This window comes from Macaca nemestrina, chromosome 15, assembly GCF_043159975.1.
Source record: "Macaca nemestrina isolate mMacNem1 chromosome 15, mMacNem.hap1, whole genome shotgun sequence".
NCBI classification, from domain to species: Eukaryota; Metazoa; Chordata; class Mammalia; order Primates; family Cercopithecidae; genus Macaca; species Macaca nemestrina.
Window position 1 is genome coordinate 13,129,337 of NC_092139.1, and position 25,049 is coordinate 13,154,385.

The following is a 25,049-nucleotide window of genomic DNA, read 5'->3' on the forward strand; positions in this document are numbered from 1 at the left end:
GGTGTTGGGATTCCAGGCGTGAGCCACTGCGTCCAGCAAGAAGTGACCTTTTATGCAACTGTCTCTTCCGCGGATTCCTCGCGGGCTGTCTTTTGTTTGTTTCATGCTGTGTTAAAAAAAAAAAAAAATGAAGCAGTATTTAAAAATCACTTGATTTTATATAAAAATCAGCTTTTCTCAAGAAAGATCAGGTCTCGAAATAGTGGGCCCAACTTCTACCTGGCAATGGTTGGCCAGGCTGGGCAGCTGCTATCTCAGTTTTCTTCTGACCCCCACATGGCTCTGCCCTACTCCTGTCTGCTCCTCTCCCAACCCCTGTCGTCATTTGAATCTGCAACCACTGTCTGGTGCATTTGAATGTATTTTCTTATTGAGTGAAGAAAACCGTGTGTCTTTGGATAGATTTATAATTTTGAAAGGCTGGATTAGGCCTGACTGGTGACTCTTTGTGAGCTTGAGTATTTATCTTATTGAATGCCACCAAATAACCCCTTTTATCAGATGTCGCATTCCCTCCTCTTATTGTACGTGCTCTGATGATTGGTGTGTATCCTGCTTTTGACAAGAATTCAAGGCTACTGAGCGTGATCTGGCTTATTTCCCAAGCACAGCATCCCAGGTACAAAGAGGAAACTTTAAGAACTTGTCACAGGTGGTTTATTGCTGACCAAGAAATGATGAAAAAGCTCTTTCACGGATGGTTTCCGGCATGAGTTCCTCAGATGGGCATTTGAGGAAGGGAAAGGTGTGGGCTCTGCCCCTTTGATTTCTTTTCACCCAAAGCAGAAAACACAACAGACTCCTGAGACAAGATCCTCTTCCCGCCCTTTCTACCTTTCCAGTATTTTATCCAGTTCATGTCTAATTTATCTGTTCATTCATCCACCTTAACGAGGCTGCGTTTTCTGCTGCTGGCCTGACCTGCAGTTATTGAGACCCTAACTCAGGCTCTTAACAGCAGTGAGACCCACGTCCCTGAAATCCTCTATCTTGTGTGATAAGGGGTGATTTCTTTGAACAGAAGCCCGGAACTGCCAGAATGTTAAGTAACCTTGTTGTATATCACTTTATTTTGGGAGGGAATGCAGTTAGCTCAGCTCACTCCCCAGATGTTTGTCTGGCCCACAATTGAGAGGTGTTGGTGAGTACCCCACTTCTAAACTGGCCTTCCCTGAGTAGGACTCTGGGGGATGTTATGTGTTCTGTTAGCAAGTAGCTTTACATTAACACTGATTTAAGCTAAAGTGGAGGAGAGTGGAAGGGGAGAAGGAAGGACTTCCTGCAGGGCTCAGATCCTGTTGGAATCAGCTCCCAAAGAGACCGAGAACGTTCTTGTTTTGTTTTGTTTTGTTTTGTTTTGTTTTGTTTTTGAGACAGAGTCTTTCTTTGTCTCCCAGGATGGAATGCAGTGGTGTAATCTCTGCTCTCTGCAACCTCCGCCTCCCGGGTTCAAGTGATTCTCCTGCCTCAGCTTCCCAAGTAGCTGGGATTACAGTCACCCGCCATCATGCCTGGCTAATTTTTGTATTTTTATAGAGATGGCGTTTCACTATGTTGACCAGGCTGGTCTTGAACTCCTGACCTCAGGTGATCCTCCTGCCTCGGCCTCCCAAAGTGCTGGGATTACAGACATGAGCTACTGCGCCTGGCTGGTGTGATTTTATATATGCGAATCATTACTGATTTGTTAATTTTAAACTTTGGAAGACAATTGTTAGCCGACAAAACAGGGCTGTATTGAAAGTTAGAGCATCTTAGTCTGTTTGGCCTGCTACAACAAAATACCATCAACTGGGTATCTTGTAAACAACAGAAGTTATTTCTCCTGGTCCTGGAGGCTGGGAAGTCCTGTGTCAGCATACTGGCAGATTGGGTGTCTAGTGCGGGCCTGTTTCCTGGCTGATAAAAGGCCCTCTTTTCACTCCGTCTCTCGTGGCAGAAGGAGCGAGGGAGCTCTCTGGGGTTTCCTTTATAAAGGTACTCATCTACTCATGAGGAACCCCACCCCCATGACTTAATCACCTCCCAAAGGCCCCATCTCCAGCTGCTATCACATTGGGGATTAGGTTTCAACATATGAATTTTACGGGACATAAACATTGTCTATAGCACAGCCATTAAATTAAACAAATAACTAAGTGAATGAGTTTTCAAAGACTTAGGCAGACCAGTAGCCAAAGACTAAAACTAAAAAAACACACACAGAAAAACAGAAAAACCCACTACTTGATTGGTCCTTTCTTTGACAGTTAGAGGTCAGTATGATAGTTTCTTCCGCTGGTCAAAGCTCAAAGCTAGTTAGTGCTGGCTGACTCATTAGGCTTGAACTTAAATAAGGTAGAGTCTTGAAAAATGATTTCTTGCTAATGGAAATTTAGTTAATAGAAGCAACAGAAACTGAATTCGGTATCTGAGCGTAGTAGACTAAGGATGCATAACGACACATTTTCAGAGCTGGAGCAGAAATGAGAAATCGTCATCTGCTTCAAGATCTTTATTTTGCGGAGGCCTGTGGGGGCTGGGGGCTGGGGGCAGAGCAGGGACTGGAACCCCAGTTTTGAGCTCCAGCTTCATCTCTTCTTCAGGGTATAGCAGGTCAGCCAAGATGACATCCAGGGGTTCCAGAGAAAGAAAGGACTGGGGGTGGACAGCTGCATACCTTTGCCTTGTGGCTTCTGCAGAGCTCTCTTGGTAAAAGGAACGGAAACTCCAGAGGAGCCCCAGGGTTGTTTTTTTTTTTTTTTTTTTTTTTTTTGAGACAGAGTCTCACTTTGTCACTCAGGTTTGAGTGCATGGCATGGTCTCAGCTTTCTGTAGCCTCTGCCTCCCAGGCTCAATCAATCTTCCCATCTCAGCCTCTCCAGTAGCTGGGACTACAGGTGCGTGCCACCATCCTTGGCTAATTTTTTAATCTTTTGTAGAGACGAGGTCTTCTTCCCAGGCTGGGCTTGAGCTCCTGGGCTCAAACGATCTTCCCACCTCAGCCTGCCAAAGTGCTGGGATTATAGGTGTGAGCAATTGCGCCCAGCAGGAATCCTGATTAAACAGACATACAGGAGGCAGCTGGGCTGCTACAGGATTCCCTGAAAATGGACTCTTTACCTTCCACCATCCTCAGTGAAACAGCAATTACCATGAACTATTTAAGGCATGCGGAAAGTTAGACTTACCTACCACTAGGCTTAAAGATAACCAAACATAGAGCCGGGCGCCGTGGCTCACGCCTGTAATCTCAGCACTTTTGGGAGGCTGAGGTGGGTGAATCACCTGAGATCAGGAGTTCGAGACCAGCCTGGCCAACATAGTGAAACCCCCGTCCTACTAAAAAAAAATACAAAAAATTAGCTGGGTGTGGTGGCAGGCGCCTGTAATCCCAGCTACTAGGGAGGCTGAGGCAGGAGAATCACTTGAACCCGGGAGGCAGAGGTTGCAGTGAGCCGAGGTCGCGCCATTGCACTCCAGCCTGGGCGACAAGAGTGAAACTCCATTTCAAAAAAACAAACAAAAAAAAAGATAACCAGACACTCCCAGTGGAGGTGACGCCTCCCGAGTACCCCTCTCCCTATCACCTACCCACCTACCCACAGCCCCTGTCAACTCCCTCCTCAAAGCTGCCTCCCCCTTCTCCCTCTAAAGATTAAGCTTTATGAGAGGAAAGTGGGAGAGCCTTCCTTTGCTTTCTTGGTTTTTTGTAGACACTGTACCTTTGGACTTGATTGGGAATAAAGTGACAGCTTGTTTGGCATTGAAATTGGAAGCCCTCCTGTATTCCTTTCCTGTTATTGCTGTACCAGCTTATTGTGCATCTGTTTTTTGTTTTGTTTGTTTTGTTTTGTTTTCGTGATGGAGTCTCACTGTGTTGCCCAGGCTGGAGTGCAGTGGTGCAATCTCGGCTCATTGCAACCGCCACCTCCGGGGTTCAAGCAGTTCTCCTGTGTCAGCTTCCCAGGTAGCTGGGATTACAGGTGCCTGCCACCACATCCACCTAATTTGTGTAATTTTAACAGAGATGGGATTTCACCATGCTGGCCAGATTGGTCTCGAACTCCTGACCTCAAATGATCCACCTGCTTCAACCTCCCAAAGTGCTGTGATTACAGCCGTGAGCCACCGCATTGGCCAGCATCTGTTTTAAAATGAAACAAATAGATTTTCTTACAGTTCTATAGATCAGGGGTGGACATGGGATGAGGGTCTCACCGAGACAGGATCAAGGTTGCTTGATGACCATTGCTGCGTTGCTGCTGAGGCTCTGGGGGAGAATCTGTTGCTTTGCCTTTTCTAGCCCCTTGATGCTGCCCACATTCTTTGGTATATGGCCCCTTCCTTCATTCTCAAAGTCTGCATGATCATGTCTCTCTGACCCTTCTTCTGTTCGTGAGTCTGTCTCTGGTCATAACCAGGAGCAGTTCCCTTTTGAGGACCCATGTGACTTATCGGGTCTACGTGGATGGTCTGGGATAAGCTCTGCCTATTAAGGTCCTTACACTAAATCCCATCTGCAAAGTTCCTTTTGCCATGTCAGGTCACATTCTCAGGTTCCAGGGATTAGGACGTGGGCCTCTTTGGGAGCCATTATTCTGTCTGCCACACCTCCTGTCAACTTTCTAATGGGTGATAGCGGGTTTGGGTTACCCCCCACTGAAGACGTACTGATGTGCACGCACCCTGACTTAGGCCCTTGTGATTCAAGAAGGGGCATCTGATGAACTGGGATGGTACTACTGTCCCTTGTGCCTCTTACTGAGGTCAGCTAGACCTAGGAGCAGATCCTGTCCCAGCCTGTCACAGCTGCCAGCCAAGAGCAGCTCACCAGGCCTCTGCTGTCCCGGGAGTAAGCATGATGAGCCTGTCATCCAGCTCGGCGGGCACATGCAGGCCCTTCATACTGTTCATGCTTCCCCATGCCCATCAGGGCCACCCTCCTGTGGCAGCAGGGGTGAAGGGCAAGCAGGGGCGGGGTCTCCAGCTCCTCCCTGCCTCTCCTCTTTCCCCATATTTTCTTGCCTTTCCTACTCTATTTCATTTTAATTCCTGGAGACCCTAGGCTAGATCTATCTGCAGACATGTTTTCTTCATGAGCTTTTAGAACATGAGAATTTGTTGCTTACATTTATTTTATTATTACTTTTTTTTGAGACAGGGTCTTACTCTTGCACCATTATGGCTCACTGTAGCCTCCACCTTCCAGGATCATGACCCTCCCACCTCAACCTCTTGAGTAACTAGAACGACAGGCATGCACTGCCGCACCCTAATAATAATTTTTTTTTGAGATACAGTCTCGCTGTGTTGCCCAGGCTGGAGTGCGGTGGTGCGATCTTTACTCACTGCAACGTCTACCTTCCAGGTTCAAGAGATTCTCCTCCCTCAGCCTCCTGAGTAGCTGGGATTACAGGCACATGCCATCACCCCCGGCCAATTTTTGTATTTTTAGTAGAGACTAGATTTCACCATGTTGGCGAGGCTGGTCTCGAACTCCTGACCTCAGGTGATCTGCCTGCCTCAGCTTCCCAAAGTTCTGGGATTACAGGCATGAGCCACCACCCTAATAATTAAAAAAAAATGTTTTTAGACATGGGGTCTGCCTGTGTTACCTAGGCTTGTCTCAACCTTCCTGGGCTCAAGTGATCCTCCTGTGTCAGCCTCCCCAAGTGCTGGGATTAAAAGTGTGAGTCACAGCACCTGGCCAGTTGTGTACAGTTAGGCCGTCTCGAGGAGAAGTCTAGATTTCTGTTTTTTCTTGAGAAACTGGAAACTCCATCCACCCTGGCCCTCATCCCTGCAGGGCAGTAACCGTCACCTGTGTGTATAGTGGCAGCAGCCCCTTTGGTTGGGGCTGGCTCCTGCTTGCCACAGCCCCCACTCAGCCCTCTTCGCTATTTGCATCACCAGTCTGGCCCCTGTCTTGGAGTTTGCAACCCTCATGCCTTTGACCTTAAGCTGAGCACGTCTGACTGAGGCCATGAGAAGGTTCTGACTCGACACCTGTGTGGTGCCTCTTGGAAGGGAAGAGTGTGTGCTGTGGAACTTTGCACCAGGAGGATCTAGGTGCCAGCCTGGCCTAGCTTTACCACATGCCAGCGCTGTCACCTGGGGCACTTCATTAACTGCTCTGAGCCTCGGTTTCCTCTTCTGTGTGACCTGTGTTCTCCACCTCAGCACTGTTGACATTTGGGGCCAGATCATTCTCTGGTGGGGTCTGTCCTGTGCATTACGGGATGTTTTGTAGCATCTCTGGCCTCTGCCCACAATACCAGCATTACCTCCTTCCAGTTGTGACAAGTACAAATTCCCCCAGATGTCGCCGCAGGTCCCCTGGGGGACAGAGTCGCCCAGTTGAGAACCACTGAAGACGCTCCCCCAGTGCAGTGCATGAGACTGAAAGGAGAGTCTGAAGGTGACGGGCTGTGTCAGTCAGCATTCTCTTCCTTTTTTGTGGTTTAACTTGTTGCAGAGTCTTCCAGGAGTGATCCATAATTGTGCCAATCACTCTTTTTTTCGGGGGGAGAGGGGACGGTGACAGAGTCTCACTGTGTCAACCAGGCTGGAGTGCGATGGCGTGATCTCAGCTCACTGCATCTCTGCCTCTTGGGTTCAAGCGATTCTCCTGCCTCAGCCTCCTGAGTAGCTGGGATTACAGGCACGTGCCACCACGCTTGGCTAATTTTTGTATTTTTGGTAGAGACAGGGTTTCACCATATTGGCCAGGCTGGTCTGGAACTCCTGACCTCCGGTGATCTCGTCTCCGCGTCCCAAAGTGCTGAGATTCCAGGCCTGAGCCACTGCGCCCGGTTGCAATCACTGTCAATCCTGTGCCGCCTCTTTCCGCCATGCCTCTGGTGTGCAGCCTGCTTTGAACCTAGAAAAGATGAATTGTGCCTTAGAGAGGGGCAGCTTTCAGTGTGAGAGCCCTCACAGACCCAGAGGAACAGACACTGTCATGGGCTAGCACTCGGCGTCCCCAAGGGCAGTGACTGCTGTGATTCCCCTGTCTCTGAGCCCCCTTCCGCCTTTGTGTGCACGGCACAGCCTGTGCACCCGGATTCTCGGCTGTGCATCTGACCTGCGACCCTGTGTTATGTTTAGGTGGCCCTGGTACAGTGGACCGAAAGTGTGGGCTTAACCCTGGTGGGCCGAGACCAGTCTTCCATGCAGCTGAGGACCCCTGGCGACCAGATCCTGAACTTCACCATCCTGCAGATCTTCCCTTTCACCTACGAAAGCAAACGTATGGGCATCATTGTGCGGGTGAGTCATTTTTATTCCTGGCTTAAAGTGGTTAAGAACCCCAGGTGTGCTGCATGTGTCCTTGTGGGTTGACATTCTTTCTTTCTTTTTTTTTTTTTGAGACGGAGTCTCGCTCTGTCACCCAGGCTGGAGTGCAGTGGCCGGATCTCAGCTCACTGCAAGCTCCGCCTCCCGGGTTTACGCCATTCTCCGGCCTCTGCCTCCCGAGTAGCTGGGACTACAGGCGCCCGCCACCTCGCCCGGCTAGTTTTTTGTATTTCTTAATAGAGACGGGGTTTCACCGTGTTAGCCAGGATGGTCTCGATCTCCTGACCTCGTGATCCGCCCGTCTCGGCCTCCCAAAGTGCTGGGATTACAGGCTTGAGCCACCGCGCCCGGCCGGGTTGACATTCTTTCTAACCCTCTTTACTGTGGTATCTGTCACCCAGACTAACCAGGGAATATCATTCCCTAAGCAGAAGGGAAATGAGTTCATTGATTGGACACACCCTGTAACTCTGATCAGCTTATGGTGTCCGTGGTTCCGGAGTGAAAGTTAAAGAGAACATCCATTGGGGATTTCTTGGTAGTACATCGCTCATTCTCTTTTGTTTAATATTAAATATGGATTTTTTTATTGAGGTGAAATTCACATAATATCATTTTAAAGTGAAAAATTCAGTGGCATTTTGTCCATTAACAGTGTTGCTCAGCCACCACTTCCCTCATGTTTCAAAACATTTTCGTCACTCCAAAAGAATACCTTGTGGCTGGGCGCGTTAAAAAATTTTGCCAGTCTGAAGAGTCTGATTTGATTTGATATGTTGTTTTTCTATTTGCTCTTTTAAAATGTTTTAATTTTTAAATTCTTATTAAAAGAATTTATTCATAAGAATCCTCCCACCTTAGCCTCCCGAGTAGCTAGGACTACAGGCTTGCAAAACCATGGCTGACTCATTTTTTAATAGATAACAGGGTTTCACTGTGTTGCTCAGGCTGGTCTCAAACTCCTGGCCTCAAGTGATTCTCCTGCCTGGGACTCCCAAAGTGCTGGAATTATGGGTGCGAGCCACTGTGCCCATCCCTCTATTTTCTCTCTTTACCCATGGAGACCACACTTTCCATCCTGGGGAGCATGGAAAATCTGGTATTCATATGCCACTTGGTCTGGTGGTTCTGAAGCCTGCATGATCATCTGATTTTTCCAAGGGAACTTTAAAAATACAAATTACTTGGTTCAATCCCACACCTATTTTGGAACGGGGTGGTTCTTCACATTATTTAGCTTGGTTGGAGAAAACTCTGCTTCAAATCTTAAGAATCTTTGGAATAAGGCTCTTTCATCTTTTCTGGACTTTTTTCTTTTCTTTTTTTTTTTTCTTGACAAATGGGAATCCTCTCCACCCTGATCTACCTAAGTGTTTCATGCCTCATGGAGGAAAGAGATCCTTGCACATGCATTTTCATAGCAGCACAATTTGCAATTGCAAAAATACAGAACCAGCCCAAATACCCATCAGTCAACAAGTGAATAAACTGTGAGATATATATATATACACACACATATATCTGTGTATATATATATCATATATATGTATATGAATATGATGAAATGCTACTCTGCCATAAAAAGGAATGAATTAGTGGCATTCACAGCAAACTGGATAATATCTAAGTGAAGTAACTCAGGAGTGGAAAGCCAAATGTCATATGTTCTCACTTATAAGAGGGAGCTAAGTTATGAGGATGCAAAGGCATAAGAATAATACGATGGACTTGGGAAGTCAGGGGGGCTGAAAGGGTGGGAGGAAGGTGAGTGATAAAAAACTACAAGTTGGGTTCAGTATATACTGCTCAGGTGATGGGTGCATGAAAATCTCACATATCATCATTTAAAAACTTATATAACCAAACACCATGCGTTCCCCAAAAACCTATGGAAATAAAAAAAAAATCGAGTGCATTAGGAGAGGTAGAAATTGGTAACGTAGATTGTTGGGCACGTGGCCCTGCCCCCTGCCTGCTGGTGGAGTATTTTCAGTTAAGGCTTGGCTTGTCAACTTCTCCTTCAGCCTTACAGGTTCCACCTCTTATAGCATCTCCTCCTTCTTCCATAGCATTCGTCACACTGAAATTCTTGATTTCCTGTGGATTTGCTTGTCACTACCTGTCTTTTCTCCCTGCGGGTGAGAACAGGGGCCAGGATCCTTTTGGTCCTCCCATGTCTCCGGTGCCTAGCTTTCCTGCCTGGCACACGGTAGACTCACAGTCATTGCCGAAGTGAGCAGGATTCAGCAGTGATTGCCAGTTGTCTTTTTTTTTTTTTAATGTTAGGGAAGTTATCAAATAAGATACTTAAAATAAAAAACTCAAATCTTTTTCTCGCCTTCCTAGCTTTTCACCACTCTTCTCCTTGATCATTTACTGTGTAGCTTTAGTGCCATGGGCACCTCTGGGGTAGTAGTAGAAATGGTAATAGCCACTAGCAGCAGTAGTAGTAAGAAGAATGACAGGAATGACAGGTAACTATTTATTTTTTGAGACACAGTTTCACTCTGTCACCCAGGCTGGAGTACAGCGGTACCATCTCAGCTCACTGCAACCTCCGCCTCCCAGGTTCAAGCAATTCTCTTGCCTCAGCCTCCCGAGTAGCTGGGATACAGGCATGCGCCACCAGGCCTGGCTAATTTTTTGTATTATTAGTAGACACGGGGTTTTGCCATGTTGGCAAGGCTTGTCTGGAACTGCTGACCTCAAGCGATTTGTCCACCTTGGCCTCCCAAAGTGTTGGGATTACCCTGCCCAGGTAACGTTTAAATGGGGCTTATTGTGTGCCAGAGGCTGTTCTAAGTGATTTGCATAAAGTAACTCATTTAATACGTCACCATGTGAGGTAGGTGCCATTAGGACTGATGTTTGGCAGAGGAGAAAATTGAAGTGGAAGGAGGCTCAGAAACCGTCCCAGTTCACACAGCTGGAATTGAGGGGGCTAGGAAACCTGTCCCAGTTCACACAGCTGGAATTGGGGGGGCTGGGAAACCTATCCCAGTTCACACAGCTGGAATTGGGGGGGCTGGAACTCACTCCAGGCTGCTTGGCTTCCAGCTCCCAGCTCTCTACCCCAGGACTTAGAGGTTAGGGCTGGGGTGTGACGAGAGGGACATTGAAAAGTTCACAAAGGACCCACAGTAATGTTAGGGTAGGATATTAACTACGTGTTGCTTCATAACAGATTATCCCACATTTAGTGGCTTAAAACAGCAATATGATAATCCCCACTTGCCTGCAGGTTCAGTTACCCATGGTCAACTATAATCTAAAAATATGAAATGGAAAGTTCCAGAAATAATAAGTTTTAAGTTGTGTGTCATTGTGAGTAGTGTGATGAATTTCATGCCATCCTACTCCATCCTCCTGGTCATGAATCATCTCTGTCTAGTGTACTCACGCCATCTACCTGCCTGCTTGCTAGACACTCAGGAACCTTCAGATTGGCTGTTATGGTATTGCAGTGCTTGTGTTCAAGCAAGCCTTATTTACTTTTATTACAGCATATTATAAGTGTTCTATTTTGTTATAAGTTATTGTCAATTTCTTACTGTGCCTAATTCATAAATTAAACTTTATCATAAGTATGTATGTGTAGGAAAAAACATAATGTATATGGGGTCAGTATTATTTATGGTCTTAGACATCCACTGGGGTCTTTCTTACAGGGAAATACATTCCCTCACTCCAGAAAATGTATTTCCCTGGAATAAGGAAGTTCCTCCCCTCCTCTCTCCCCTCTCCCATCCCCTCCTCTCTCCCCTCTCCCATCCCCTCCTGTCTCCCCTCTCCCATCCCCTCCTCTCTCCCCTCTCCCATCCCCTCCTGTCTCCCCTCTCCCATCCCCTCCTCTCCCCTCCCCTCCCCTCTTCTCCCCTCCCCTCTCCTCCCTTCTTCCCCCCTCCTCTCCCCTCCCCTCGTTCTCTCTCCTTCTCCCCTCCCCCCTCCTTCCCTCCCTTCCTTCCTTCCTTGCTTCCTTCCTTCCTCCTCCCCTCCGTTTCTTTCCTTCTTTTCTCTCTTCTCTTCTCTTTTTCTTTCTTTCTGTGGCATAATCACGACTCACTGCAGCCTCAACTTCCCAGGCTCAAGCAACCTTCCTGCCTCAGCCTCCCAAGTAGCTGGGACTACAGGTGCACACCACCATGCTCTGCTAATTCTTATGATTTTGGTGAAGATGGGGTCTCACCATATTGCCCAGGCTGATCTCAAACTCCTGGGCTCAAATGATCCTCCCGTCTCGGCCTCTCAAAGTGCTGGGATTACGGGCATGAGCCACCACACCTAACTGGGGGCTCTATTTTCTATTTGCTAACTGATAGTTTCTGTGGCCAGGACAGTTTCTGTGGCAGGCTTGGCTAGGTCCTCTGGCTCAGGGTCTCTCACAGCCTGGGCTTAAGGCATCTAAGATTCTATGGTGGTAGGATCCACATACAGACGTCAGTGTTGTTGGCAGAGTTCGGCTCTGGGTGGGTTGTTGGACTGAGGGCCTTAGTTCTTTCCTGGCTGTTGGCCAGAGGCCACCCTCAGTGCCTTCCCATGTGGGCCTCCCTGTAGTCAGCTCCACATCAGCTGCCTCATCAGAGTGGGCAGGTAAGAGTGAATGAGATGGAAGCCACAGTCTTCTGTCACCCACTCTCAGAGGTGACCTCCCCTCACGTCAGCCTCATGCCGTTATCAGAAGCAAGTCACTGGGTCCAGCCCTATTCCGGCGGGGTGGCTGACGCACGGCATGAGTACCAGGAGGTGTGGGTCGTTGCGAGCCACTTTCAAGGCTTTTGGAGGAGATGGAGGTGGCACTGAGCTCTTGTGTTGAGGAACCAGAGACGCACACCATGAATGTGCTTGAAACATCACACGTTAGGGTGATTTTTGTTTGTTTGTTTTTGAGATGGAGTTTCGTTTTTGTTGCCCAGACTTGGAGTGCAATGGCATGATCTCAGCTCTCTGCAACCTCTGCTTCCTGGATTCAAGCGATTCTCCTGCCCCAGCCTCCCGAGTAGCTGGGATTACAGGCACGTGCCACCGTGCCTGGCTAATTTTGTGTTTTTAGTAGAGGTGGAGTTTCTCCATGTTGGTCAGGCTGGTCTCAAACTCTTGACCTCAGGTGATCCACCCGCCTCGGCCTCCCAAAGTGCTGGGATTACAGGAGTGAGCCACCGTGTTTGGCCCTACGTTAGGGGATTTTTATGTCCAGAGGCCAATAGGTTCTTTCAGACTCTGTAGGCCTGTGTCCTTGGCAACTCTTGGGTGGAGACGGAGCTTTCTCTCCCACACAGCTGCTGCTTTTCCCACTGGTCCACACCTGGCTGGATCCCTGGCTTCTAAACTGTATCTTGAGTGTGCATCTGATGTCAAGAACATCTGTGGTCTGGAAGCAGCAGCATAAATCCTGTGGGTGGGGTGTTTCCTGGGGAATGAGTGTCATTATCTCCTATGGAATTACTTTAATTTTGTTCCAGCCTGAATTTTGTCAAGATCTAGGGCCGTGGGCTCTGCTAAGGTCATTTGAAGGTTGACTCATCATTGAACAGTCCCTAATATCAGCCATTCTAGAATAACTGAATGGCTTATGCCACTCTTCACCTAGTTATGAAGGATGTGTTACATTTTTTTGAGATGTGGCTCATGTGTCTTCCAGCAGGAAGAACAGGGACTCTGTGCTTGAGAGTCTGTGATGCTGTCAGATGGGCAAATCTATTTTCTATTTAACCTGGCATGCCCCCCTTCCCAGGTTATTGAAAAACATTCACAGTTAAGGCATTTAGAACAAAAAATTACAGGTAAAGAGGGGGATCAAAACTGCCCGCCTGCCTGCCCTCCCTCCCTCCCTTCCTTGCTTCCTTCCTTCCTTCCTTCCTCTTTCTGTCTCTCCCTCTCCCTCTTTCCCTTTTCTTTTCTTTTTTCCTTTCCTTCCCTTCCCCTTCCCCTTTCCCTTTTCTTTCTTTCTTTCTTTCTTTCCTTCCTTCCTTCCTTCCTTCTCTCTCTCTCTTTCTTTCTCTCTTTCCTTCTCTTTCCTTCCTTCCTTCTTTCTTTCTTTCCACCTTTCTTTCCTTCCTTCTTTCCACCTTTCTTTCCTTCTTTTTCTTTCTTTCTTTCTTTCTTTTTCTTTCTTTTCTTTTTCTTTCTTTCTTTCTTTCTCCTTCCTTCCTTCCTTCTTTCCTTCCTTCCTTCCTTCCTTCCTTCCTTTCTTTCTTTCTTTCTTTCTTTCTTTCTTTCTTTCTTTCTTTCTTTCTTTCTTTCTTCCTTCCTTCCTTCCTTCCTTCCTTCCTTCCTTCCTTCCTTCCTTCCTTCCTTCCTTCCTTCCTTCCTTCCTTCTTTCTTTTCTTTTCTTTTTTCTTTTCTTTTCTTTTCTTTTCTTTTCTTTTCTTTTCTTTTCTTTTCTTTTCTTTTCTTTTCTTTCTTTTTCTCCCTCCCTTTTTTTCTTCTCTCTTCCTCGAGACAGAGTCTCACTGTTACCTAGGCTGGAGTGCAGTGGTGTGAACATGACTCATTGCAGCCTTGACCTCCTAGACTCAAGGGATCCTCCTGCCTCTGCCTCTTAAGTAGCTGGGACTGCAGGTATGCACTGCCATGCCCAGCTCATGTTTAAATTTTTTTGTAGAGCCAAAGTCTCTCTGTGTTGCACAGACTGGTCTCAAACTTCTGGCCTCAAGCAATCCTCCGGCTTCAACCTCCCTAAGTACTGGGATTACAGGCATGAGCCACCGTGCCTGACCAATTCATCTCCATTTTCACCCCCCAAAAGACCTTTTACCTTTTCCTTTCAGTCTCTTTTCTAAGCATATCCGAGTGTAAATATCCACGCACATTTTGATAAAATTGGCGCTGAACTCCATAGAAGGCTTCCTAAACTTCCTCCCTCATTGAACTATGTATACAATGAGAATTTTCTCATATTATTAAAATCTGATTTTAATGATTTTTAATGCATATGTAATGTTCTGTTGAAAGAATATGCCACTATTTCATTCATTAACTTATTTTTTGGCTGCTTAGGCTGTGTCTCATTTGTTGTTGTTTTTTTTGAGACGGAGTCTCACTCTGTCATCCAGCCTGGAGTGCAGTGGCGCAATCTTGGCTCACTGCAACCTCTGCCTCCTGTGTTCAAGTGATTCTCCTGCCTCAGCCTCCTGAGTAGCTGGGATTACAGTTGCGCGCCACCACCCCTGGCTGATTTTTGCATTTTTTAGTAGAGACGGGGTTTCACCATGTTGGGCAGGCTGCTCTCGAACTCCTGACCTCAGGTAGATCCACCAGCCTCGGCCTTCCAAAGTGCTGGAATTGCAGGTGTGAGCCACTGCGCCTAGCCTGTTTCTCAGTTTTGACTACTAAAAATAGTGCTGTGAATGTCCATCTTGGTGAGGTTGTCTTTAATGAAATAAGTATTATTTTGCTATTTTTTCTCATTTTCTGACCTGTTTCTTTATCTTTGGTTGGGTGGGTGGAACTGGGCCTCTGGGGCTTTTGGACTAGTTCTCCCCTTGGCACAAACCTCACCACACTCCTCTAATGTGGTGATTCTCATCCTGTGGGCATTCGAGAGTGTCTGGCAGCATTTGTGGTTGTCACAACCAGAGGCTGGGAGTGCTGCTGGCATCTCATAGGTTGAGAGCAGGGATGCCGCCCAGCATCCTGCAATGCACAGGGCAGCCCCCACCATGAGGAAGGGCCTGAGAAACCCTATTGTGATGTGTTCATATAATCCAAATGCTGTATGCAAATGACTGTCCAAGTACATGGTGTGAGGAAGTTTTAGTTCAGTTATAAAACTTCTCCTAGGCTTGGCACGGTGGCTCTTGCCTGTAATACTTTGGGAGGCCAAGGCAGGAGGATCACTTGAGCCCAGGAGTTTCCGTCCAGCCTGGGCATCATTGCAAAAAGCAAAACAATTAGCTGGGCATGGTGGTGCATGCCTGTAGTCCCAGCTGCTGGAAAGTTGAGGTCAGGAGGTCCAGGTTGAGGTCACTTGAGTCCAGGAGGTTGAGGAGGTAGTGAGCCATGATTGTGCTGTTGCACTCTAGCCTGGGCAACACAGCAAGACCTTGTCTCAAAAAAATAAAGAAAAAGAAAAAAATAAGAATAAGAAAAAAAAAGAAAACTTCTCTCAACTTGGTTTAGTGACTGTGGACAGCCCCAATTTGGGTCTCCCCGGTCTCTTTTTAAAACACATGTGAGCACACGCACAGTGCAAGATGGCACCTTCTTGCACCCACAAAACAAGGCCATTTCCTTGTGTGAATCTTTGTCTCTTAAGAAATCAGGCAAGGTTGGAGAAGGACTCGTGTGCTGTCTTTTTGCAGGAAGGTTGTGTCCCTGTTTTGTTTTCGTGGCGTACAAGATGTTCCGATGCCTTCTCCTCCTTCCCACGTGGAGCCACGGGTTTGGATCGTGGCTGTAGATCATCATAGCACTGTCACTGCTGGACTAAGAGAGGCCTTTGAGCAGGTGCCAGATGCCGACCACAGTGGGAAAAGATGAGGCCCCCAAACAATGCCACACAGCCGGCCGATCTCTGTAAATTTATGGCGTAATCTTGCCATAATATGAGAACGAAGTAAACTTGTGATGAACTCCGTGGGAGGAAGTGACTCATAGGAGGAGATCGTCGATGCGGTATTTATATTGGACAGAACTTCTGAACTCGCTTGAGCCCTTTTCATAGTGAGGAAGCTGGGCTGGGAGCATCATTTCCTACAGCCATGTTGTTGAGCACCCTTTGGTTGTGGGGGGGAAGGAAAAAATAAAAACTCTGATGCTTTAATGTGCAGACCCCACAGCTCTCTTTGGCCTGCGTCAAGAGCAGGCATAGCTGCAGTCTATCAAAGATAAAGTGTGCAGTTGAATGCTTTACAACGCGGGTGCCTGTCTTGGCCTGGGGGTGCTTTTATGAGTCAGCATGTTGTTCTAAAAGATTGTCGGTGATTAAGGGGCATTTGAAAGTTATAATAAAAGAGGAAACTCTACCACTAATCTGATTTTGGGTATTTCTGTTCCATGAAAGGGCTGTATAGGCAAAGTGGCCCCCGAAGGAGCCCAAAACCAAAGAACAAGGCAGACAAATCCAGTTTGTTGTTAAAGGGTGTTTTATTGGGGAAACTTACAGATAGAAGCGTGGTTTTTGGGGGAGCTGAACAGACAGAAGTGTAGTTTTGGGTGGCAGCAAAACGGGTGCATCTCCACACTGTTACTCCCTAGACCCAGGGCTTATACCACAGGGAAAGAGTCCGTGTGCCCCAGCAGGACAATTGCAGGCACCTTCCAGGAGAGGCAAGAAGGCTGTGTGTGTCATCACCTGTAATTTGTGTGATAACATCAAGGTTGACATGTTCTTACGTGAAGGACGGTGAATTAAGTAGGAATCGGGGGTGTTCACAGGACTGGGCTAGTCAGAAGGCAGCATGGCGCCTTTGCATCTGAGATGCAGTCACTTTTTTTTTGAGATGGAGTTTCACTCTTGTTGCCCAGGTTGGAGTGCAATGGTGCAATCTCAGCTCACTGCAACCTCCGCCTCCCAGGTTTAAGTGATTCTCCAGCCTTGCCTCCTGAGTAGCTGGGATTACAGGCATGCACCACCACACCCAGCTAATTTTGTATTTTTAGTAGAGACAGGGTCTCACCATGTTGGCTAGGCTGGTCTCGAACTCCTGACCTCAGGTGATCCACCCACCTGAGCCTCCCAAAGTGCTGGGATTACAGGTGTGAGCCACCACACCCGGCTTGAGATGCAGTCACTTTTGTCTCCATGGTTCCATATTCAGTGAAGACTTTACGGGCATTTATTCTGGGCTTCCTGGAGTAGCAAAATTTAGGCACAAGGTATTGATGGCCACGCTGAATTTTCCTGCCTGTCTTTGCTGCCTCCCACCTCCCAGCGACGCAAATCATTGGGGGGAAATGGGGGAAGGATCTGTGGCTGTGCCATTGTTCCTCAAAGCCAGGACTTCTCAGTCTCAGCACTGTTGACTTTTAGGGTTGGAGGAATTCCTGGTGGTGGTTGGGGGCGTCCTGTGTGATGCAGGAGGGTGAGCAGCGCCCCGACCTCCACCCGTCAGATACTAGTAGGACATCGCCTGCGTTGACACCTAGAGTGTCTCCAGACATTGCCACATGTCTTCTGGAGGGCCACATTGCCCTGTTGAGAGTACTGGGCTGAGCCTTGCTGTCTATGTACAGTATGGCTGGGGGACTTGGGAAGTCACTCTCATCCCAGCAGCAGTTATACCACTGAGGGGCCCTTTTTGTGCATCATTCTCTGTGCTACATGCTTGATTTCTGTTTTACAGATGAGAAAACTGAGGTTTAGGGAAGAGGAGTAGCTTGTCCAGCTGCGCACAACTAGGAACTGGTACTTGGCCCAAGCATTTGATGCCTGTGCCATGGTGCTACCCACTACCCAGAAAATCTGGTCAGGGTGAACTGAAACTCTGGGTAATTGGATCTCTAGGCAGGTCCTCAGACTTAGGGATCTGGAATTATTCTCAGCTGAGACAGCCAGTTTGCCCCCAGGAGACGTTTGCTAAAGTCTGGAGACATTCTGGTTGTCACCATGGAGAGTATGACTGGCATCTGGTGCGTAGGGGCCAGGGCTGCTGCTCAACATTGTACAGTGCACAGGAGGGGCCCCGCAGAGCAAAGACTTAATCCCGCCCCAAATGTGTACAGTGACGAGGTTGAGACTCCCTGTTCTAGTCCTTATCTTCCCTGTTCTTTTGGTGGACCACAGTTTGATGATATCTGCAGTTCCAAGTGTAAATCTAAAATCATAGCATGCGAGTTTCTTCCAGTTGAAATAGTAATAACTTTCAAAACAAAGGTCTTAAATCCATTTGATCTTGCTTTCATCATTGAATAATCTTCCAAATGCTTCGAGTTTTCCTTTTACTTTCTGTAGCCTTTGCCCCTAAATGAAGCCCCTTCTTGCTTTTCATCTTCAGCCAAGTGAAAAAGCATTGGTGTCTGTTAAGTGCACTTTATATACCGTCTGTCATGGGAAGCAGGTTTGCAGCCGAAAGAGGGTGTTCCTTTCAGTTTCTCATTCCTTCCGGCCTCCCTCTCTAGGATGAATCAACTGGAGAAATTACGTTTTACATGAAGGGAGCAGATGTGGTCATGGCTGGCATTGTGCAGTATAACGACTGGTTGGAGGAAGAGGTAAGTGTGATGCAGGAAGTTAAACCAGGCCTTGGAAGCACGTTCTGCAGAGGCAGCCCCTTGCGTGGTAAGGTGGGTCTCTGTATTTGTTATTGGTGGCTGTGTAACAAACCACCCTGAAATGTAGCTGTTTAAAGCAGCACCCAATTGATATATAATGGTTTCTGTCGGTCAGGGATCCTGGTGTGGCTGAACTGCATCCTCTGCTTCAGGGCCTCCCACTGGCTGTAATTCAGATGTTGGCTGGGGCTGTGGTCTCATCTCAAGACTTGACTGGGGTAGGATCCACTTGTGAGCAAGCTCAGTGGTTATGGGCTGCATTCAGCTCCTTTTGGACTGTTGAACTAAGGGTCTCGGTTCTTGCTGACTGTTGGCCAGAGGCTGCCCTCTATCCTTGCAGGTGGGCCTCTCCCATAGGGCCACTCACAGACTGGCAACTGGCTTCATCAAAGAGAGCAGGTGAGGGAACAAGAGAGGGCAAACAAGATGGAAGTCACTGTCTTTACTAACCTGATCTCAGATGTGACATCCCCTCACTCTCGCCCATCCTGTTTGTTAGGGACAAGTCACTAGGGCCAGCACACACTCAAAGGATGGGCAATTATAACAGAATGTGAGTTCCAGGAGATGGGGTCTGTGAGGGCCCCATCAGGGGCTGCCCAACCTGGTTTGTGACATGGACAGTTGGCCAGCAGCAGGGGGAAACAGTGCTCAGGCTTTTCGGGCCACTTTTGTCCCATCTCTTAGCTCTAGGTGGGGAATTTACATTTTGCATTAGATTCTCAGCTTGAGGGTTGCAAACTCAAACGTCTCCAGGGGCCTGGCAGTGAATGCAAATGAACAAGCAGGTTGTGGTTTTGAGCAGAGTTGCACTTGGCGTGTAAAACGTGCTGAAGTGTTCTTCACTTGACACCTCCGCGTCCTGGGAACACGCGGAGGCCACCGCTCCTCAGCCATCATTGATCGTGGTGATTTGGGAAAATGCACCTGGTTTTGTCAGATGCTCAGTTTTTCCACCCATTCAGCAATCCAGATTAGTGTGTGAGACCATAGAACGTTGACTCTGGAAACATACATGTGCTAGTCAAAGACAATCTGTGTGTGGGCCGTGTTTGGCCCACCGGCTGCCTCTCTGCAACCTCCCCTGTAGAAGGTTTGGTCCAGGGAGGATTGCTGTAGGGGAAAGCAACTTTCTGATTTGCCATTTTCCCTGTCCCTGTGGGAGGGGCACGTCCACTTGGGCAGTGGTTCCTCACTGCAACCTCCTCCTCCCAGTGAAGTCAGGAGCTCTCGGCACCACTCCCACTCTGACCGTGGTCTATTTTTCAGTGTGGCAACATGGCCCGAGAAGGGCTGCGGGTGCTTGTGGTGGCAAAGAAGTCTCTCGCGGAGGAGCAGTATCAGGACTTCGAAGTAAGTTGTTTTGGAACCTTTCCATTGCCTCTGTAGCCGTGCCTGCCTCCCAGTCACTCCTTCCACCATCCCTCATTCTGTGCGCGCCATTCTGATGTCGTTGCTGGGCACACCGGGTTCACTGTTGTTGCAGGGCCTTTGTACTTGCTGTTCTGTCTGCCTGGAACTCTCTTCACCCACAGAGCCCCATGGCCCATTCCCTTGCTTCTTTTGGGTCTCAGTTCAAAAGCCATGTCCTCCAAGAAGTCTTGCTGGACCACCTGTGTAAGGCTCCTTCTCACTTTCTTTCTTTTTTTTTTGAGACGGAGTCTCGCTCTGTCGCCCAGGCTGGAGTGCAGTGGCGTGATCTTGGCTCACTGCAAGCTCCACCTCCCGGGTTCACGCCATTCTCCTGCCTCAGCCTCCCGAGTAGCTGGGACTACAGGCGCCCGCCACCTCGCCCGGCTAATTTTTGTATTTTTAGTAGAGACGGGGTTTCACCGTGTTAGCCAGGATGGTCTTGATCCCTGACCTCGTGATCCGCCCGTCTCGGCCTCCCAAAGTGCTGGGATTACAGGCTTGAGCCACCGCGCCCGGCCGCTCACTTTCCATCCATCACACCATTTCACTTTCTTCATTGCACTTGTCACTATCATTGTGTGCTACCATTTGGGGCCAAAAATATGTCTAGGAGTTGAATCTGGAGAGGCCAGAAAATATAAACTTGACCTATTCATATATACACACACACACACACACACACACACACACACACACACACACACACACATTTAACACTGATCTTATCCATCTCCTTTCCAGAATAAAATATTTTTGAGGGCAGGGACTTTACAAGTTTGGTTTGGTCTTCTCTTCTTCTTTTTTTTTTTTTTTTTTTTTTTTGAGACAGAGTTTCACTCTTGTTGCCCAGGGCTGAAGTGCAGTGGTGTAATCTTGGCTCACTGCAACTTCACCTCCCAGGTTCAAGGGATCCTTCTGCCTCAGCCTCCCAAGTAGCAGGGATTACAGGTGGCCCCACCAGCATGCCCAGCTAATTTTTGTTTTTTTAGTAGAGACAGGGTTTCACCATGTTGGCCAGGCTGTTCTCGAAACTCCTGGCCTCAGGTGATCCCACCCGCCTGGGCCTCCCAAAATGCAGGATTATAGGTGTGAGCCACTGCGCCTGACCTGGTTTATTCTGGTATCCTTGATAGTAAAAATAATCCTTGGCACATGGTATGCCTTCGGGAAAATGTGGCATAAATCATTCTCTTGAGCCCTAATTTCTTTTCTCTCTTTTTTTTTGCACATTTATTTTGAGACGGGGGTCTTGCTATGCTGCCCAGGCTGGTCTCAAACTCCTGGCCTCAAGCCATCCTCCTGCCTCAACCTCCTTGTAGCTGGGATTACAAGTGTGAGCTACCGCACCTGGTTCGGCTCCCTAATTTCTTTTTCTTTCTTTCCTTTTTTTTTTTTGTTTTTGAGACAGAGTTTTACTCTTGTTGCCCAAACTGTAGTACCAAGGCACAATCTCTGCTCACTGCAACCTCTGCCTCCCGGGTTCAAGCGATTCTCGTCCCTCAACCCCCCAAGTAGTTGGGATTACAGACATGTGCTACCACGCCTGGCTGATTTTTGTATTTTAGTAGAAACAGGGTTTTGCCATGTTGGCCAGGCTGATCTCAAACTCCTGACCCCAGGTGATCTGCCCACCTTGGCCTTCCAGAGTGCTGGGATTACAGGCGTGAGCCACCACACCTGACCTCCCTAATTTCTTTAAGCTGTAAAATGTTGGGGTTGAACCAGATTATTGACTTATTTATTGTCATCCCATCCCATAGATTGTGTGTTTCCTGAGGGGAAGGTCCTTGTCTTGTTCACTGCGTGTCTCTGGTGCCTGGCCTAAAGCCAGCAGGCAGGAATGCAAGGGAGGGAGGGCGGGAAATGCTTCCTGGGGCCCTGCCCTGCTCCACACGGAGAAACTGCCTGGATCTCTCTAATGTATTTGAGTTCTTTGTAAGCCATTATTTAACAAGCGTTCTAGCCCTGATAAATGCTACCTGCCTTTTAATTTTAAAAGCATGTGCTTTGAGCAGGCCCGTTAGGAGATGACTGGTTTTCCTCCAGGTTTTTGCTAACATGATAAAGACAAGAAGCAGAAGTTGGGTTGATGGTCTTCAGAACTCGACTTGGTCTTTAGAAAACCTGGTGACTCACAGTTTGGTTTACAAAGTGCATATTGTGTATGGAGAACTTACTGTTTTTTTGAGCTCTTGGCTGTGCCCGTCCCTGAGACAATCCAGTGAGGTTGGTGCTGTTATTGCCTTTCGTGGCCACGGCTCCGAGAGGTTAAGTGACTTGCTGGAAGTCTCCCAGCAGGTAGTGTAGTGTGTGGGGTGGGCCTCAGGTCTGTGCAGTGTCTCCATGGAGGACTTGTGAGGAAGCCGGAAGCCTGTGTCACCCCAGTGGGGTGCAGCTCACCTGCTGGGGTCCCCACCTTGTGTGGCGGGGATCGGGTGCGGCCCTTGCACTCTTGGCACTGGCCAGTCAGCCTGGCCTCTCCTCGCCCTAAGCAGTGACTGCATCTGCCGATGTGTCCCAGGCCCGCTACGTCCAGGCCAAGCTGAGTGTGCACGACCGCTCCCTCAAAGTGGCCACGGTGATCGAAAGCCTGGAGATGGAGATGGAACTACTGTGTCTGACGGGCGTGGAGGACCAGCTGCAGGCAGACGTGCGACCCACACTGGAGACCTGAGGAATGCTGGCATCAAGTAGGGTGGGCTGGCCGCAGGGAAGGGCACTCTGGAGCGATGCCAGTTATCCCTTAGCAGTGCAGAGAGATCAGAGAGGGAAAGGGCGGGGGAGCAGCAGAGGAGACCAGGAGTGCCTTATCTGCAATGGGCCACAGCACTGTTTCTGCCCCTCCAACCCTGATTTTTTTTTTTTTTTTTTTGAGACGGAGTCTTGCTCTGTCGCCCAGGCTGGAGTGCAGTGGCACGATCTTGGTAAACTGCAACCTCCGCTTCCTGGATTCAAGCAATTCTTGTGCTCAGCCTCCCTAGTAGCTGGGATTAGAGGCATGTACCACCACGCCTGGCTAATTTTTATATTTTTGTAGAATAGAGGGTTTCACCATGTTGGCCAGGCTGGTCTTGAACTCCTGACCTCCGGTGATCTGTCCATCTCGCCCCCGAAGCGCTAGGATTACAGGTGTGAGCCACTGTGCCTGGCCCTCCAGCCCTGATTTTGGAAGGCGTCTTGTATAGTGTTTGCCTTTACTGTACCGATGACTCCCCTGACTCTACTGGGCTCCCTGGTGCTCAGGGCCGAGCAGCGTCTGGTGTGCACGGCTGCTGATTAAATTCCAGTTGAGTGGCAGCATGCCAGTCTGTCTGCTGTGTGGCCGAGTGAGTGAGTGACCACCCAGCAGAGTGACCACCAGTGCCATCACACTGTCCTATTAGCATTTTGCACTCTACCGTTTGGGGCCAAAAAAAAAAAAAAATACTAGGAGTTGAATCTGGAGAGGCCAGCAGAGGGCGCGTGAGGACCTGGTCCTCAGTGGACCAAGGGAGGTGTAAACAAACAAACTTTTTGGCCTGGAGCTCCTGGAAACGTGTGCCTGCCACCGGCCTCCACTCAGAAGTGGCTCTCTGCTGCATCCTGGGGCCTGTCCTTTCAGCAGGGCCTTGGGAGGAGGACAGGTTAGACGTCTGGCAACATTCGGGCCCACTGGGGACTCCCACCCCTGCGTGGCCTGTTTCCTTGTAAACACAATTCTGTCGCGTGCATTCGGCTCACAGGCCTGGTTCGTCATAAGGAAATCACCAACGGGACCTTGCTTCCGGAAGTCTGGCCCATTTCTGCTCCATTGTGGGGTCTGCAGTTGGGCCTTGGCCATTCCTAAGACTTCTGGAGTTTCCATTTTCTGCTTCCATCTTTGTCTTGGAGTTTTTCTCCTTCTCAAAACTGTGTTATCCTAGGACGAGATATTTTATTCACAGGGTGTGCATGCGACTTCTCTTTCTAGTTTTTTTGCACATTTATTTTGAGATGGGGGTCTTGCTATGCTGCCCAGACTGGTCTCAAACTCCTGGCCTCAAGCCATCCTCCTGCCTCAACCTCCTTGTAGCTGGGATTACAAGTGTGAGCTACCCCACCTGGTTCGGCTCCCTAATTTCTTTTTCTTTCTTTCCTTTTTTTTTTTTTGTTTTTGAGACAGAGTTTTACTCTTGTTGCCCAAACTGTAGTACCAATGGCACAATCTCTGCTCACTGCAACCTCTGCCTCCCGGGTTCTTCTCTTTCTAGTTTCCTGTTAGATGAGAAGGGGAGGGGAGTGCCTGGGATGGGGCAGGTTGGTTGGTAATTAAAGTCTAAGATAGGACCTTGCACAGGAAATTTTCTTTTTTTTTTTTCTTTTTGAGATAGAGTTTCACTCTGTCTCCCAGGTTGGAGTGTGGTGGTGTGATCTCGGCACACTGCAACTTCCACCTCCCAGGTTCAAGAGATTCTCCTGCCTCAGCCTCTCAAGTAGCTGGGATTATAGATCTGTGCCACCATGCCTGGATAATTTTGTATATTTAGTAGAGGTGGGGTTTCACCATGTTGGTCAGGCTGTTCTCGAACTCCTGACCTTAGGTGATTCACGTGCCTCGGCCTCCCAAAGTGCTGGGATTACAGGCTTGAGCCACCGTGCCCAGCCAGCTGCACAGGATATTTTCGACCTCAGCCCCTTGTATGGATGTAGAAACCGAGGCTGAGTGAGGCATCTCTATTCCCCAGGTTCTCACATTGGGAAGCAGCAGAGCTGGGACTGGAGCTGGGGTCTCGGGCCCTTTCTGTACCACCTTCCCATCATCCCAGCATGGGACATTAGTCACATCATGCACCTGGTCATTCTTTTCATGCCTTTCTGGAACTTGAGCTTCCTAATTCCTTCCCCAGTGTTTGTTCTCTTACATCAAACCCTGAGAACTATGACTAAACGAGGCTCACCAAAAAGAATATTGTTTTTAGGACAGGCGGGATATTGAGGGAAAACAGACCTAGCCAGGGGAGAGGGCCCAAGAGGCTCAGCCCTGAGAGGTGCCCGGTGCCTTCCCTCTGCCCGTCTCACTGCCTGGGTTCCCATCCTACCTCTCCCTTTACTTCTGTGACCCTTGGCAAATGACTGAACCTCTTAGCGCTTCCATTTCCAGCCTCCAGAAGCTGTCATGAAGGTGACAG

At 48.5% G+C, this 25,049-nt stretch overlaps 1 protein-coding gene across 1 annotated transcript in view; it reads left to right on the plus strand.

Moving 5' to 3' along the window:
* The window catches only part of LOC105470667 (ATPase phospholipid transporting 9A (putative)), a 177,498-nt gene that overhangs the window by 127,343 nt on the left and 25,106 nt on the right, over window positions 1–25,049 (plus strand). The window contains 4 exon segments of the mRNA XM_071079138.1: window positions 7,090–7,251; window positions 18,337–18,429; window positions 19,759–19,842; window positions 22,424–22,597. Of these exon segments, the coding sequence (XP_070935239.1) occupies window positions 7,090–7,251; window positions 18,337–18,429; window positions 19,759–19,842; window positions 22,424–22,597 (513 nt within the window).